This window comes from Eutrigla gurnardus, assembly GCF_963514095.1.
Source record: "Eutrigla gurnardus genome assembly, chromosome: 3".
In the NCBI taxonomy this organism is placed as follows: Eukaryota; Metazoa; Chordata; class Actinopteri; order Perciformes; family Triglidae; genus Eutrigla; species Eutrigla gurnardus.
In genome coordinates this window covers 17,739,955-17,756,298 of record NC_139917.1, presented here as the reverse complement: position 1 = coordinate 17,756,298, position 16,344 = coordinate 17,739,955, and the positions used below count along the sequence as shown (strand labels likewise).

The 16,344-nt window shown below is 46.3% G+C and overlaps 1 protein-coding gene across 1 annotated transcript in view; it reads right to left on the bottom strand.

Moving 5' to 3' along the window:
- Positions 1-16,344, bottom strand: part of pkd1a (polycystic kidney disease 1a) — a 55,358-nt gene that overhangs the window by 25,543 nt on the left and 13,471 nt on the right. The window contains exons 4-19 of the mRNA XM_084004839.1: positions 15,680-15,751; positions 14,342-14,505; positions 13,892-14,142; positions 13,364-13,624; positions 13,107-13,278; positions 11,979-12,156; positions 9,214-9,428; positions 7,819-7,940; positions 7,582-7,732; positions 6,272-6,534; positions 5,720-6,100; positions 5,075-5,557; positions 4,839-4,970; positions 4,052-4,227; positions 3,126-3,256; positions 358-2,975 (exon numbers count right to left, since the gene is read on the bottom strand). Coding sequence (XP_083860965.1) covers positions 358-2,975; positions 3,126-3,256; positions 4,052-4,227; positions 4,839-4,970; positions 5,075-5,557; positions 5,720-6,100; positions 6,272-6,534; positions 7,582-7,732; positions 7,819-7,940; positions 9,214-9,428; positions 11,979-12,156; positions 13,107-13,278; positions 13,364-13,624; positions 13,892-14,142; positions 14,342-14,505; positions 15,680-15,751 — 5,770 coding nt within the window. The remainder of the gene's footprint in view (positions 1-357; positions 2,976-3,125; positions 3,257-4,051; positions 4,228-4,838; positions 4,971-5,074; positions 5,558-5,719; positions 6,101-6,271; positions 6,535-7,581; positions 7,733-7,818; positions 7,941-9,213; positions 9,429-11,978; positions 12,157-13,106; positions 13,279-13,363; positions 13,625-13,891; positions 14,143-14,341; positions 14,506-15,679; positions 15,752-16,344) is intronic.

The window sequence follows — 16,344 nt, the reverse complement described above, 5'->3', positions numbered from 1 at the left end:
TTTTTGCTTAAACACTCTCCATCAACATCTCTGTTGAGAGCAGAATGCAGAGAATTGCTAATGTTTGTTCCAAGGATGGTGTTGTAAGATTGTCAGCATGTCAGGCAGGTTAGAACAAACTGTATGTGTTTACTTGTGTGCAGATGGACAAAAATAGAAAATGTATTATTTATTTATTCAATTTAAAATGCTACCAAAAGCTGTACATGTAATAACTTCTGAGAGGTGACAACACTATTTGAACATTTTGAGAAAATTAACGATGCAACGAGTCAACTGTCTCTGACGGCTATTTTTTTGTTTTGTTTGAATGTTATGTTCCATCTCTTATATATTAATATTAATGTTTGACTTTACCTGGTTGTGAGCAGTGAGATTCACCATGTACGTATCCACCCTGCTGAATGTGTGGACGTAGGTCTGGTTGAGGTGAGGAATAACGGTGGCATCTCCGCTGATGCTGAGGATGAGGCGCACGTCCGAGCCTGCCGCCATAGATATGGTGAACTCCACCTTCTCGCCGACGGCTACGATGTTCTTACTCGCTCTGAGCTCCAACCCCTGAATCTTGTCCTGAACAAAGAACTCTCTGGAAACCACTTGCCCACTGACATCATTGGTCGCATTCAGAGCGACTATGGCCGGTTTTGCCTCCTGGAAAACCACAGAGGTTTTCCTTCCCGTGTCCGTCCTTCCTTTCAAATGCCACGTCCACGTCACATTGGTTCCTGTCAGTACCTCCCCTTGGAGCGAGACGCTCACGCCTGTTGCTACGTAACTCTGCTCCGTCACATTGGTAGCTGTGAATCTCAGGCCCGAAATGACTTCCTGGACACTGACGATCTTTGACTCGACCTCTGAGCTAACCTCGTTAAAGACCTCCACAGTGACTAGCTTTAGACCGGGACTGATGAAGATGTGGGTCTTCCAGTGCTTGTTCCACTGCAAAGGGTCCCCGTTCACGGACCAGCGGTACTGAAGGTCCGAGCCTTCAGCGGTCAGTACCGTCAGGTTAGTTGGAGCGTTGATCGCCACCGGGTTGTCGCTGATCTGCAGGTCCACCCCTCCAGCTGGTTCCAGGAAGTGGATGGTTCTGTTGACGGACAGCTGGCCCAGGAGGTTGGCTGCCCGGAGGAAGACGTCACATGGTCCGGGGGTGGAGAAGTTCACCTCCACTGTCTTCCCACTAACATTGAAGCTTGAGCTGAGGGGCTCCAGCTCTTTGATAATGTTCCAAGTGAAGGTCATATTGGTTCCTTCCTTTAGTCCTGCTTGAAGGTGGAGAACGCGGTTTGTAGGAAAGCAGCAACCATCGAACGCTGCGCCTCCTCCCATCTCCTCCTCTGCTAAAATCTGCAGCCCCTCCAGCTCCCGCTGGACGTACAGGAAGATACTCGCTTGTGACGTTCCTACGTCGTTCTCCGCCGTCACGATGATGTTGAACGTGCCGACGGAGCGGAAGGTGTAGAACATGGTGTGGGTTCCTGGGATCGGGGTGCAGCGGTCACACAGGATCCACGAGAACCGGACGCCATCTCCCTCCTCCATTTGGGCCTCAAAGTGGACCGAGGCATTGAGAGGGACGTTGACCAGGCTGGCGTTGACCGTCAACCCGCGGACCGGCGCCAGCACAGTGACGGGTAGAGTAGTGTGATTACTGCTAACTGTGTTGGCTGCTGTCAGTGTGACGTTGTAGTTTCCAGAGGTGTTGTACGTGTGGAGGATATTCTGGCCCCTAAGCACGTTTCCGTCTCCGAAGTTCCAGACGTACGTGACATTGGAAGCCATGGAGGATGTCGTGAAAGCGTAAGGTGCTCTGAGAGTCAGGTTGTTGAACTTAGTGCCGTTATGTTGAATAACGATCGGACCTACGGGCATCAAAACCTCAATCACAGCACTGGTGTTGCTGCTGGAGATGTTATTGAAGACACTGACTGTCACAATGTAACGTCCTGGGTTTGTATACGTCGTTAGGACGTTCCCAGAGCTGCCAACGATCACAAGGTCTTCCCCTCGACCGAAGTCCCACTGATAGCTGTAGCTAGATTCCGGCTCGGTTCGGGCTTGGAACTGGATCTCCTCCCCGACGGCGTGGTGCGACTTCTCAAGGGCGAGGCTGACGCTGGTTAACGCTGGCTGCACACACACCCAGTTGAAGAATTTGGCCTTGGTGGCCTTGTTCACCCCGCTGGAGAGGAGCAGAGAGAGGTGGTAGTTCCCACTCGTCCCGTAGGTGTGAACGACACCGGGGTTGCCGTGGTGTGTCTCGTTTGGGCTTCCGTCCCCGAAGCTCCATTCATAAAGATGAGCCGATGCGTTGCCGGACACCCAGGCCTGAAAGTTGACCGGGGTCCGCTCACGGACACAGCCGGATGGCTCCATCCTCACGACTTGGAAGACAAACACCTGCACCGTTAAGATCGTCCAGCCGGAGCTCACAGCATTGGCGGCCGTCACGTTCACCGTGTAGTTCCCGTCGTTGATGTAGCCGTGTGACACGTGGGGTTGGGACGACGTGTGGATGATCCCGTCTCCCATGGAGAACGTCCACGTGATGTTATTACCCGACGCGAGGTGGGCCCACACATCAGTAGGACTGTGAAGCTCCGTGGGAGAGGAGCTCACAGCTGTCAAATCTTCAATCTCCTCATACACAAACATCTCAGCACAAGCCTCCATTGAACTGATGGTGTTGTTTACCGACACGCAGACATTGAAGACGCCGCTCTGCGCGAATGTGTGAGCCACGCGGCGACCTTGCATTGGGGCCGAGCCGTCTCCAAAGTGCCACTCGTAGTGAATTCCATAGGGGGAGGGCAGAGGGTGAGCCTCAAAATCGGCCGATTTGCCGTTGAGGAGGAGCGGCGGCTCCGTTTGTATGTCGACGCGTGTGAGGATGCTGTAGACGCTCATGTTGATGCTCTGGCTGATGTTCTCATAACGATTGGACACTGACACCAGCGCGGTGTATATTCCTGTACAGAGAAAGGATAATGAAAAGGGAGAAGAGTGAAATTAACTTAATGCCAACATCGACGGGCTGGAAACATTTGAATTGAAACAAAGTCAAGCGTAAATCGGCTGCTGCTCCTTTAGTCATGCTGCTTATACGAGGGAGGTTTTACCTGGTTGGGAGTAAATATAGGTGACGTTGTTGCTTAGAAGGACCTGATTGGGGGAGTCGGGGCAGATGAGAGAGGGGCTGAAGGGAGGCTTGTATTCAAATTCCTTATATCCGCCGTCACCAAAAGACCATCTGCAGCATAACAGAGAGCATGTAAAACTATTAGATGAGGACCTTCAGAGAAATACAGGGAACTAAGCTGAATAAGTGCATGATAACCACACACACACACACACACACACACACACACACACACACACACACACACACACACACACACACACACACACACACACACACACACACACACACACACACACACACACGTCACTAGCTGGAAAGTGGGAATCTTGTCTGCCGAGGCAATAGAGGATTGTTGGACGAGGAGAAATGGAAACTCAAAACTCAGGAAGCCTCTCTGGACCAAGCATGGTGAGAGTGGAGGGAAACTAAGTGAAAGAGTGTGCCATAGTTGGGAGGGTGGGAATGTGAAAGAGGGAGGAGAGAACAGAGTAAAAGGAGAAAGAGTGGAAGAAAAAAAGGGTGGGGGGGGGGGGGGGGGGGGGGGAGTACAGGGGAAACAGCCGAGCAGAAGGGAAAATTCTTGTCAGCAATCTGCTTTAACCACACAGTTATAAATCCAAGGCTCTGCATGGTATGACTGCTGCAGTGCTATTATTGTGCACAGGAAGACAAAAACAGAGAAAGGAGCAAAGAGAAAGACAGATAGAGGGGAAGAAAGAAGCAGTCAAAGACAAACAGATGCACTGTGTTTTCATCCAGCCTTAAAAATAAAGAGAGGAAGCGACAGAGAAGAGGCAGTTATTTTCGTTTTCCTTTTAAAACACACCACAGAAGACATTCATCTATCTGTGATAATCAATCTTTGATTTGGTCCAACTATCCCCCGCTCCCATCCGCTCATACCGGAAGGTGGCGGCCACGGACATGTCGACGAGCACGGAGGTGGTGAGAGTCTGAGTGGAACCCTGAGGGACCACATCTGGCACACCCTTCACTGTGAAGTTGGCCATGGGCTGCAGCCGGTCCACGGTCACGTTGAAATGCTCCGTGAGCGTACTGACGTGGTTCATGGCCATCACCTGGAAGAGAGAGGGAGCCACATGAGGCATTACGATGGTTGAAGACAGCTGGGAAGAAGTTGGAAGTCTTGTACATTGTTTTTTTTTAATAGTGACACAACACTATGAGATGCAAACACATGATGTGGCCTAATCTAGAAGAGCTGAACTTTTAATCAAGTGTCAGAGTGTTTACCTTCAACTTTGAGAATTCGTTAATCCTTTCAGTCATTGTTTCATTTTATTATTTTTATAAATGCTGGTTGTTGAATCTCTTTGGGGTGTTAGACTTCAAACTGAACAATAACCTCTATGAGTACAGCATTTATACAATTAGAAACCAACAACACTTAATTGTTAGTTGCAGATCTCTTCTCCTCTTCTCTAGGAACAAAGAAAAACAACGCCTTCATATTTTCCACATGTTGACTGTGTGGTGCTGTTTGTGAACGTCTGGTCACTAATAAAACCTTCCATTTGAACCGTACTGTCCAAACTTCAGGCTTATCACCACTGAAGTTCTTCTATTTGCACACATTCACATACAATGTGTTGGTTTGTATGGATGCCCTGTTAAAACATTGAATATCCCACCACCAACGTTCCCATGTTGGACGTGAACAGAGACTCACCGTGAGCTTGTAAATGGCGGCGTGCTGGTAGATCACATTGAGCACTGTGTTGTAATAGGTGAAGTACGGCTTGTCGTCCACCGTCCATTTAAATGTGGGATTGGAGCCTTCAAGCACTGATGCTGTGTAGCTCTAAAACACACAATGCATACAGGTTGACATGCATACTGCCTGATAACAAGCCATTGATGTGTGCATACAGTCATACACCGGCGAAGTAATAAACACACGCTCACCACGACCGACTCCATCAACACCCTGTGTGCCGGATGCGGCTGCACCATCAGTCCTCTGAGCGGCTCTTCCACGTGGACGACCACAGACAGGCTGGCCTCCGTCACGTTGTTGTGGGCCTCCAGCTTCAGCTGCACCGGCCCCCTCTGCTCCTCCGTCGTCAAGCTCAGATCCAGCACCGCGTACAGGCTGGGCTCTGCAGCCTCGACCCCAGAGCCTGAGCTGGCCCCGGGCCGACACAGCCCCGGGCTGGAAGAAAACCCTTTTGGGCAGTCGGGCTGGAAGATCACGCTGTGATTACTGGCAAACCGCGAGGCTGTCGTCAGGTAGCGAGACCTGACGCGGAGCAGCAGCTGGGTGTCGTTGGGCTGCAGGTAGAGGGTGCCGTTTTGGGGAGCGGGGTGGAGGATCGTCAAGCCCAGAGGCGGCACCACGCGCAGCGGGCACGATGCTGAGGCTGGGTATGACGGCTCGGCTGAAGTCACCTGGAATTTATACAATTCTGTCTAAATTATTTTGTTTACAGAAGACAGAAACTTACACTTTACAGAATAAACAGGACAAAAATGTTGACCGATGTTAACACTGGAAAAAAAACGTAAAATCTGTCAGATGTGTGCTAGGATTTGACGTCTTTGATGTCTTACCAGCAGGCTGTAGAGTCCGGGCTGTGGTAGACCAGCAGACAGCTGGGCTCCCTGCAGCTGAGTCTCACTGTGTCCCACGTAGAGCACTCTGACGGGGCAAACTACATCCTCCAGCCAGCCTCCCTCCCCATCCTCCACCAGCGCCTTCACGTCAAGCTCCGGGACAGGCAGAGGGTTAGCATCATGCTCGGCCGTGGGATCTGTTGACTGCCCGGTATTGTTGATCCAGTACCACTCTGACTGATTCAGGACTAAGACGGGTTGTCTCCACAGTGAGTGTGAGGAAGATTGGCAGCGGAGAAGGGAGGCGGGTCCAGCGTCATGCTGCAGGGCAATGACATCACCTCGGGAGACCAGCAGGTCCTCCAGTTGTTCTTGTACCTGGGAGAAATAAGGATCAGGAGGGGGGAAGTTAGGCCTTGTACAACAGCTGCAATGCTTGAACCTATCTGGCTTCAACACAATCAAAAGAAAGCTGTCAGTCTTCAAATATATGTTCTTTCAAAAGGAAAAACACAAAATACGTTTAGGGGCAAAGGTGAATCCTCTCACCAGTATGTGTGCAGCTGGTCCTGCTGGCAGAGTGAAGACCACCTCATTCTGTAGGGTGTATCTGGGCCTTAGGGCCCCAGGGGGCAGGCGGTGAGCCTGGGTGCAGTTAGGACAGGCAGACGGCTGGCAGGGACTAGAGAGGGCCAGGCAGCGGCGCTGGAAGGGACACCACTGCTCTAGTCGGGGGCAAGAGGGTGGATCATCACTCCTGATGTCATTGGGGACACAAACAGCCACCGGGGCACACGCTGGACCTCCACAACCTGAAACACAAATAGGTCAAAACTTAAACAGGAATTAAAATGTCTGTAGTATAGAAACATAAAATTGTATTTAATCATTGTGATATCCTATCAGTTGTTTCAGTCAGCTTTGGCCCAATATCCGATATTGATGCATCTCAATAATGTAGCGGAATAAACAGTACAATACATTCTTCTGTAATGGGGAGGTAGAAGGATATAAAATACTCAAATAAAAGTACTGAAAAATCAACTTTGTGTTCAGTATGTTCATATATTATAACGAAAATGCCTTTTTTGTTTAATAACAAAAGCTATCATTTAGGAGAAAGACATAAAAGATGACAGAAACTAATCTAAATCTGGTCACTTTACGTCAAACAAGCGTAACGGAGCAAAGCTGCAGATGAAACCCAAGAATGACTGGATCAAAGAGATGCTATCAAAGTATCTCTGTGTATCTGTAGGGGAACATGGCTAGCGTGCTGGGCTGATCTCAGTGTGGGGTAAAGTTAACTTGCTGTCAGTGACCGCTCATCTCATTATCTGCTCTGTGGCCGCATTCACACGTTCCACAGGAAAGTTTCACAGGAAACACTCTCTCTGTTCTTTTAACTGGCTTCTCTGTGGATTTCTGATTCTCACGTCTTTCATGTGCGTCCACTCTGACGCCCAGTCTCAGAGGAGAAGTAAAAAAAAAAAACAACCCAAAAACAAAACACAGAAAGCATCTCAGTTTTTGGTGCCTTGTGTTGCAGTTAAGTGTCATGTGTCTGGACGAGGACAGGGAGCAATCTGAAGGGAGGTGACCTTGATTGGTCTCCATTCCTCCCTCTCCTGTTTTGCCCTTCTTTCTGTCTCCATTCAACCTGTTATTTTCACTGTGACCTCCCGCTTCAGACAAGGCAGGTCAGCTTGTGTGCATCCCTGTGTTTCTGTCTGACTGGAGGAGCTGACGCAGGTGGCCTACGTTTTTCTTTTAACACCTTTCTGATATTCACCAGCGACGTGGGGATGGATCTACGTGTCGAGTGTGTACGCGAGAGTGAGTTTCTGTGTTTAACTCACTGGGTAGCAGCAGGTGCAGGCCGGGATAGTGACAGTGAGGTCTGTAGGTCTGGAAGCGGACGTGGATTTCTGAACTGAGCTCCCGAGTGATAAACTCCAGGGAGGACAGACGACCCGCCTGAACAAAGCTCAGAGCCGGGAACAACAACACCTGAAAGGACAAAAGAGAAACACCGATGGAGAAGGGGGATTTTAGGTGTAAGGCGCCTGGATAAACCGGCTGAGATCCCTCCTTACCTCTATGCCGCCGCTGGAAGGTGGCGGAGCAGAGGATGGAGCGGGCGGGGCTCGCTGCAATGTGTGAGTGGAGGGAAACGCAGCCAGGCCAACGGCGTAGATCCCTGAATCTGGGACTCCCACTGTAGGGGCAGAAAAAGAATAAAAGCATGGTGAGAAAAGAGGGATTTCAAAAGAGGGGAGGGAGGCAATTTATGAGAAATGATGGCACAGCTGCAGTTCACACTGTAACACCTTTAAGAAGAAGAGAGGGAGAGGTGAGATGAAGAATAATCCTCTGAAGACACAGACCAAACAAAACTACTGTCAAATGTATTAAAGGAGGAACGCTTTAGTGCAGGATGTGTCTGCTCACTGCAGACTGTCACACACCAAATCAGACAGACTGGACCAAAGAAACACACACACACACACACACACACACACACACACACACACACACACACACACACACACACACACACACACACACACACACACACACACACACACACACACACACACACACACACACACTGCGGCCTGCTTCAGATGCTTAATTTCCCACTGTGACACCGACTTTCAGTTCAGATTTAGATGTGCTGGTCTCACCGAAGACTTCTTTCAGCCTCATTAAGACTCCTGCTGTGGAACGAACTTAAATCCACTCTAACTTCTGCTTGAACTCTGTTTGCACCAAGTGACATGTAACATCCCGTTCTGCTTTACGAGAGTGACATGTAGCCCTTGAATCTTACTGCAGAACATGCTCTATTTCACAGTAATAAGTAAATCAGGAGGCCTCCTCCTACAATGGGTGCAATAAAAAAATAAAAAATGTAACACAGCCGGTTGAAAAACGTTTTTTTCCCATTTTCTGGTTGTGTATGTTCACATTACGTGATATGTCATGGTATTCGATGTGTATTCAAAACACTGTGAAGTCTCCTTATTTCCTTATCAGATATAATAAATGTAATTAAATGTAAATGTATTTGTTTCCTGTACAAAAAGAAATCCTTATCAATAATACAAAATAATTACGAGGGTGCTCTTTGCCACAATGTTCTGATGTAAGCATTATGCTGAAAATGATAGGGAACCGTCTCTCGATGCTTTCTACACGAGGAGCAATTTGCATCAATGCCGAGTGTCCTCTAATTATAAATGGTGCTTCAAGGCACCAGTCTTGTGCTTGTGATTACCTGTAAATGAGGCTGTTTGCTTTTCCTTTCTACTCTTGTTTGTGCCACAACCTCATTTACATTTTTTGATAGTGTAGAAGGTTAAAATGATTTGCCCAAATTACTAAGTCATCAAGGGATTTGAGAAAATTGCCTTTGCATTGAGTTGTTGCCTCAGTTTGAATGTTCTTCCTCTGATTACGGCCCCGTACGTCTGGGTGAATGTACGTACCTTGGGGGCTGTACTGGCAGACGTAGGCCCGCTTGGCGTTGCACGGGTGTGAACTGGTCTGGGCGCGCTCATCCAGGGACACGCACACGTTCCCACGGGAGATGGGGGAGCGCGGCGGCGGGCCCTCCTCTCCCTCCTGCGCCTCGGAGCCGTTCACCCAGCGCAGCTTGCCGGGGGAGTTGACATCACTCAAGCCGAGCCACGCGCCTCGCTCCCTGGGACAGGAAATAGATAGGTGACACGCGGATTAACACGGCGCCTGACATTTGACATTCAGTGTCGTGGCTGTTGACAGCTGGAAAATTGAGACCATTGCTTGAAACGTACAGAGAGAGAGAGAGAGACACATCCTACACAGATAAAACTCAGGAAAGACAAACTGCAGAAGGACGATAATGATGATTCATTTGCGCTGTTAGAGACTGGGTGATGAAAACAGGGGAGAATGTCTTTTTCATGCATGTCCTTGTGAATGTTATAGTGCTGTCAGACACTCAAACCTCCTTTCAAATCATCCGGACTCGAATCAATGTGGGTCTCAATCAGTGACATTGAAGTGTGTAAATTATTTAAGTTGCCTTCGACGGTCAATGATTGCAGGGCAGAGGATGAAAATGGGCTTTGATTGAACCCAGTGGGATGGTTAGAGAGGGGATGTCAGATATTTCATACACCCCTGTGATTACAACAGGAACTCCATGAGTCCACTAATGGACCGCACAGTTCCCTCTGATTCCATTCGTCTATCTGTTGCTGGAAACCGAAAGCAAGACGGCCTTTCTTTCCAAAAATAGTTAAAGTTTAAAGAGTCACCAAGATAAAAGCTCTTCCGTTGCCTGTCATGTTTTACTGTTTTCTCTCTTCTTTTTTTAGAGGGGTGGGGGGGGGTGGGGGGGATCAGATTTTTGTTACTTTCAGCTGTGAAAACGACATCTAAAGGAGTGGACAGGGGTTAAAAAATACAAGCAGACAGGCAATCAAAAAAGGGTCTTCGGGGCAAAAATCAAGACCTGATTTTTTTAACCAAAAAACAAAAACAAAAACAAAAAAAGGGCTCCTTATATAAGCGAGGGGGGGGGACAGACACGAGTGGAGGGAGAGCAGGGATAAGATCCATCTGCAGCAGGTTTTTTCTTCTCTCATCCACTTCGGCCTACGAGGGCAGGGCCTCTACCCTAACATTAACACACACACACACACACACACACCATGAACTATGGACTCCTCCTCCTAGGGTGTTAAAGTTACAAAGCAGCTGTGCTTTTACAGATGTGTTTTGCAAACCTCTACGACCTAAACACCAGAAACTGGGGCCTACAGACCAGCGCAGGTCCAAAAAACGTTCTCAACAGAACAAAATCCAAAGCTTATCGCACAGACAGTACATACAGAGAAGTGTTACTATTGTTACCATTAATAAGTCCGAGCTCACAACCTGTTCACATCTGAATATACGATATGCTATATAGGAAAAAAACAGCGGTCAGTATTTTATGCAGCCCGAGAACAACATATACGAATGAAAAGATGATAAGAAACAAAGGAGAAATAACCCAGAGGAAATAATCAAAGCAGTAAGCCACAAGGCATTAAGTCCATAAACAGTTAAAGATGCCAAATGGAAAGTGCTGCTCCTGCAAACAGTCTGAACAACACATGCACACGCACACAAACACAACAGTCAGTCGGAAAAGTCCTCACACAGACAGAAGGAGGGACGCGAGGGAAACACACCCATCCAAACCATGTTCTTTGTGACTGTCAGTGATTGGAAGTTCAACATCTGTTTTGAGTATTCGACGTGTCTCACAATGTTTCTTTGGCTGTCGTTGCTGCAAACAGCAACACGATGAGAGTTGTTAGGTTTGACAGGCAAACAGAGATGATACAATGGCCTCATGCAGGAAGCGATATGAGAACAAATCTCCTATTATTTGTGTTCGTATCCACAATTTGTTATGATTTTGTTAGCGCTCATTGATTTGTGGGATTCACCAACGTTTTCTTGACATGAATTTTACGAGTGGCCGCGCAAATAGTATGCAAATAAACATTTAAAATTGAAGAACATACCATTTTTTAGCTTTTAATTGAATAATTGTTTTATTATTATATGTTTTAAAGTAAATATAATGATTGGATTATTTCCTTTGTTCTGTAAAGAAATACTTTTAGTCTGTTGAACTATAAAAACTTGCTTACTCTTCAATGCTTTTGATTTTCCTGCCGCTTCTCTGCCGCTCTATTTTTTCTCTTAAGGTCCCAGTGAAACGGAAGTTTCTTTAGCTTCTGTTCTGCAGGGATTCCCCGGCAAAACAGAATATTTGAGTGGTGTACAATTACAAGAGGGATGTAAATCAAATCCCTCGCATTTGATTGGACTGCTAAAAGTGGGCGGGCTTAGAATGTAGATCCACGAGAGAGGACTGAGGCTCAACTGACTCACTTCACGTTTCATGTCAGGAACGCAACCAAATGGTTTCATTGCTTTCAAAGTCAATTTTGTTGATTTAAAAAAAAAATGAATGGATGTCACGATTTTATTGGTTGAAATTGGTCGGTACTAGCTTACGTGAGTTGTTTTACTGGAAGTTAAAATGATTTTTTTTCGTATTTTGTTTGCATATATTTTTAAATAGGTGCACTTTATGACCGGGAATGTGATCTAAAAGGGTTGAAAGGGCATTTTCACACACATGGACACACATTAAAAAACCCACACAAATACAGAAATGCTGAGACCCCATAAAGACAGAAACACTCACTGTGTGACTTTGGGTGCCAGCAGTTTACGTAGCTCATCACTCCTGACGAGTGCCAGATCCCCGCCGCGGTCTGAACACTGTTGTCGAGCGTCCGTCCAGCTCGACTCCCCTGGAACGATCTGGAAACAGTGTGAGGAGGCTTCATGGTACACCCCGTCCTTTGGGCAGTGAGGGGAGGCTGGCAGAGGACAGGCACATTCACATTATTTCTCGGATGTCTTGAAGTCACACTTGCAACATCATGGAAAGATGCAATCATTGTTTCATTGCTAAAGAAATGATCCTAATAACAAAAGAAGCTTTGTGAAGCTGTCAAAAGTCAGAATAAACTACTGCTTTGCATTCTGACAGGTACAAAGAATCAATGTAGAGAAGGAATCTTCTAAAAGGGTTCATTAAAGCAGTGAGAGATTACACTGTAAAAGATATACCAACTTTTAGGGACTTTGCATGAGTGTAAGATACTGGAACGGAGACAAAACAATAAAACTGCAAAGCAGGCTTAAAAAAAAGAAGTAAAAATATTGAATTCACATTAAGGATGCACTGAGATATTAATGTTTTATGCGTACTGAATATTTATTGCGAAACTGGCATTCATGTGACCTTTTCCACGAGGAGTTTATCTCAGCACCTCCATTTCCATTAAAATAAATTAAATTGAAATGAAAATGCATAATATTGATTGATATGGGGAGGAGAACATCAGCAGCTAAAAAGTTTTATTAAATGTCCACTTTACGGTGTTGGTGTTGGAGGAAAGCTTCTGAAAAGCTGAGGCAGATGCAGACACGACAAGGACACACAAAAGATGTTGATGAAATCGAAGGACGATAAAAAAAAAAAACAACCTTTGAGACATATTAAAGACGTAGTTGCCTTATCGCACACCTGGAATACAAGGACACACACTGGCAGACAGACAGTGACGTTGCTTGTCTAACTCCTTCGTCCCCTAGTGAATCAAATTAATCAAATTGCCTCTCTCTTTCTTTGAAAGCTGGCAGAAACCAACAGATGAAATAAAAGATAAAATTAAAAAAATTAACATATGAAAGAAACCTAAGGGACGAGAGAGAGGACTTTACTTGAGAGACTTCAGGTCTGTCTGCTGTCGGCGTATCTTACCTTTGGCAACTTCGACGCCATCCTTTGAAATCTTCCAGTCTACGTCCATGCCGACAGCCCCCCAGCTGACGAGCGTCAACTCCAGGCTCTTATTGGCCACAGCGAGAGGAGGGCAGCGCAGCTCCAACTTGGGAGGAAGCGTCACGGTCACTTCTCCGCGTGCTGAACGTACCTGAACACACGCAAACAACAAACGCAATATTAAATTCACATGTCGTGTTGAAGAAGGTGTTTGAAGAAAAGAAAATCTCTCTCACCTCTTTGTGTCCAGCCCAGGCCATCAAACTGACTGCGTAATGTCCCGGAAGTCCATATTTGTGAGTCGCTGCGGTGAGCCCGGTTCCTGTAGTGTTGACCCGAGAGGAGAGGTCACCGAAGTCCCAGGACAGTGTCACCGGAGTGACGGAGGACGCGGCGGAGACGCTGACGCTGTCGTGGACACTTTGCAGTGGGAGGGGCTTCACTGAGACCGCAAAGTCCACCGCAAACACGTCATGAGCCAGGGTCCACCCACATTCCTGTGCACAAAGGGGACCGGGTGAGGAAGAGGAGGTTTTTGTGTTAATGAAACTTATGAGCTGCTCTGATTTAAAATAAACACATCTTCGAGTTGCAGCAGCCCTGCAGGAAACTTAATCTGAGGCTGTGGGGAAGTCACTCACACCATTAAAGGAAGCTTTTAGGAGATTATAGGACGGTTGAGAAGAAATCCTGAATGTTGTGTTTAAAGCAACAGATGGAAGCTACAGGAAAGGAGCTCCCCGGGCCCGCTGTGTGCTCCATACCTTCATGACATGGGGGTTCGTACAGGCGGCAGAACACTGGGATTCGCTGATGAAGTTGGGCTCCGAGTTGGTGCTGCAGAGGCACTCGTTCCTCGCCCCCAGGCCGCCGTAGCGGTGCGACGCGGCGAAACACACGCTGTTGCATTGTCCCCGTGTGAAGTTTCCAGGCGTGGAGGAAGAGAAGATGACAAGCTCACTCCGCCCCCCTCCCCCGCTGCTGCTGTCCTCAAGGCAAGCTGCATAGTTGAGACCTGGAGAAGACGGATCAATACATTTAGTCTCTATATCTCATTTGTAACTGCTTAGTTGGTCCTAGAAGTCCCATAACTGCTTCTATTGTGGTCTTAAAAGACAGGAGGTTAATGGAAACACGTTCTTAGAAGAGTTTTGGGCTCTTTGTGACATATAAATGTAACATGTGTATGTGTAGCATGTCTATTTGTTTCATACCACAGGTAAGCAGGCTGACATTGAGCAGGGGTTGGTGGCGCAGCTCAGGAGGGTGGTTGCAGAGCATGGCGTCTGGCCGTCGAACTCGCACCCCTTTATCCTGGAGCCAGCTGACCAGCCGGAACAGCTTACAGTCACAATCAAAGGGGTTAGCTCTCAGGTCACTGGAGCAGAGGAGGTCGGGGATGGAGTGGATCAGTAACCGTGAAACATGAGGACACTCACCAGATTTATATTGAACACCATTCAACAAAAAAAAATTGAAATAGCACTCCCAACATTTTGGAAAATACACCCGTTTGCTGCCTCATAACTATCATTATAAGGCTTTAATTCTCCACATGCTGCCCTTTTTGTGTTGAAGTGAATAGTGTTGTACAAAAACATTTAAAAAGAGAGGCCTTCACAGTCACTGAACACATACGGAATTTGAAAGCACCTTTTAAAACTATCTGTACTGCCTGTCTTATCTTCTGGTAAGTCATCCATTATCTAATGGGCCAAAGTATTTTTTTGCCTCATTACACACTTTTAAGGGAATTGCCAGACAGGAAAAAAAATCAGGAAATATTAACTTTCTTCCTTCCTTCCTTTTGACAATGATGATATCACCGACAATGAATATTTGATCATATTTGATGTCAAAATCAATAAAATATATAAAAAATAATCAATATTGTGAACATATACTCAGTGATTACTGATGACACGACAGACAGAAAATCAGCAAATCATCAGCAAACATACGGCAGTTAATGTTCCATTTCACTGCAGTGATCGGTCTCCAACACACCTTCAATCATATTGGTTGCACAACACCAATGTGTTTGTGTGCTATAGAAAAGCTGCAATCCTTTTCCATGGCAGACAAGACAATGGTGTTTTAAAAAGGCATAGTGTTTGATGCCGAGAAATGGGAAATGAAGAAGAAATGGTGATGGGAAAGACGGACTAAATGGAGTGAAAAAAACATTGGAGCAGTCGGTACAGAAAGAAAAATAATATTATATGATATGTGTCTATTACTGACTAATCTGCTCAGCTCTGCACAACAAAATAACTTGTCATATAAAAGGTCTAGTTAGGAAGAATCACTCCTCACTGCCTCCCACTCCAGTCTTTCATCTTGTGCAGGCGACATAACTGGAGACGTGCTTCTTATTTAAGCATGTGTAATCAGATGTATGCGTTTGTATACGTTCCTATATGTGAGAGAGTGTGTGCGTGCGTAAAAATAGTCTAATTATATTTGATCATATATGATGTCATAATTATATATTTATTGGAGAGACCAGAGACAGAATGCTGCAGGAATAACAAGGAGTTGTGATTACTTACATTTCAGTTAAATTGCAAAGGTTGTCGCATATTCTTTCTTCTATGGTGGTGATTTGGTTGTTACTCAAATCGCTGATGGAAACAGAAGACACAAATCACTATTAACATTAAAAGTCTTAAATCACTTTTATGATTGCACAGATTTGTGCCAATCGCAATGATACCATCATTTAGGCAAAATGAGAAGCCATTTATTCCAAGTTAGATGAAACTGCTTTTTCGACATTATCTTCCGATTGTAAATTGGTAAATCGGTCACGCAAAAGGTATTTTTAGATTTGTGTTAGATATTCATGTCCTCTTTACAAAACATTACTCGTACAACTCAGATATATAAACAAACAAAACAAAACAGAGTTAAACTGATTTAAAAAATCCCAAGCAGCCTAAGTGCTGAGTAATGAAAGCCTTCAGACTGTTAATGTTTCTCTCTGCTTTGTTTCCATGCTTCTCTCTTTCTTTTTCTTTACTCCTCTTCTCCCTTTTTTCCTTCTCCACTCATGATCTCCTTCTCCCTCCCTCTCTTCTCTATCCAGTAGGCTGCATAATGGGGCCGTTGTGTGGTGGTTTTGGAAGGGACTGATGGAAACCACCAGAGTCCTCTCTCAACACACACACACACACACACACACACACACACACACACACACACACACACACACACA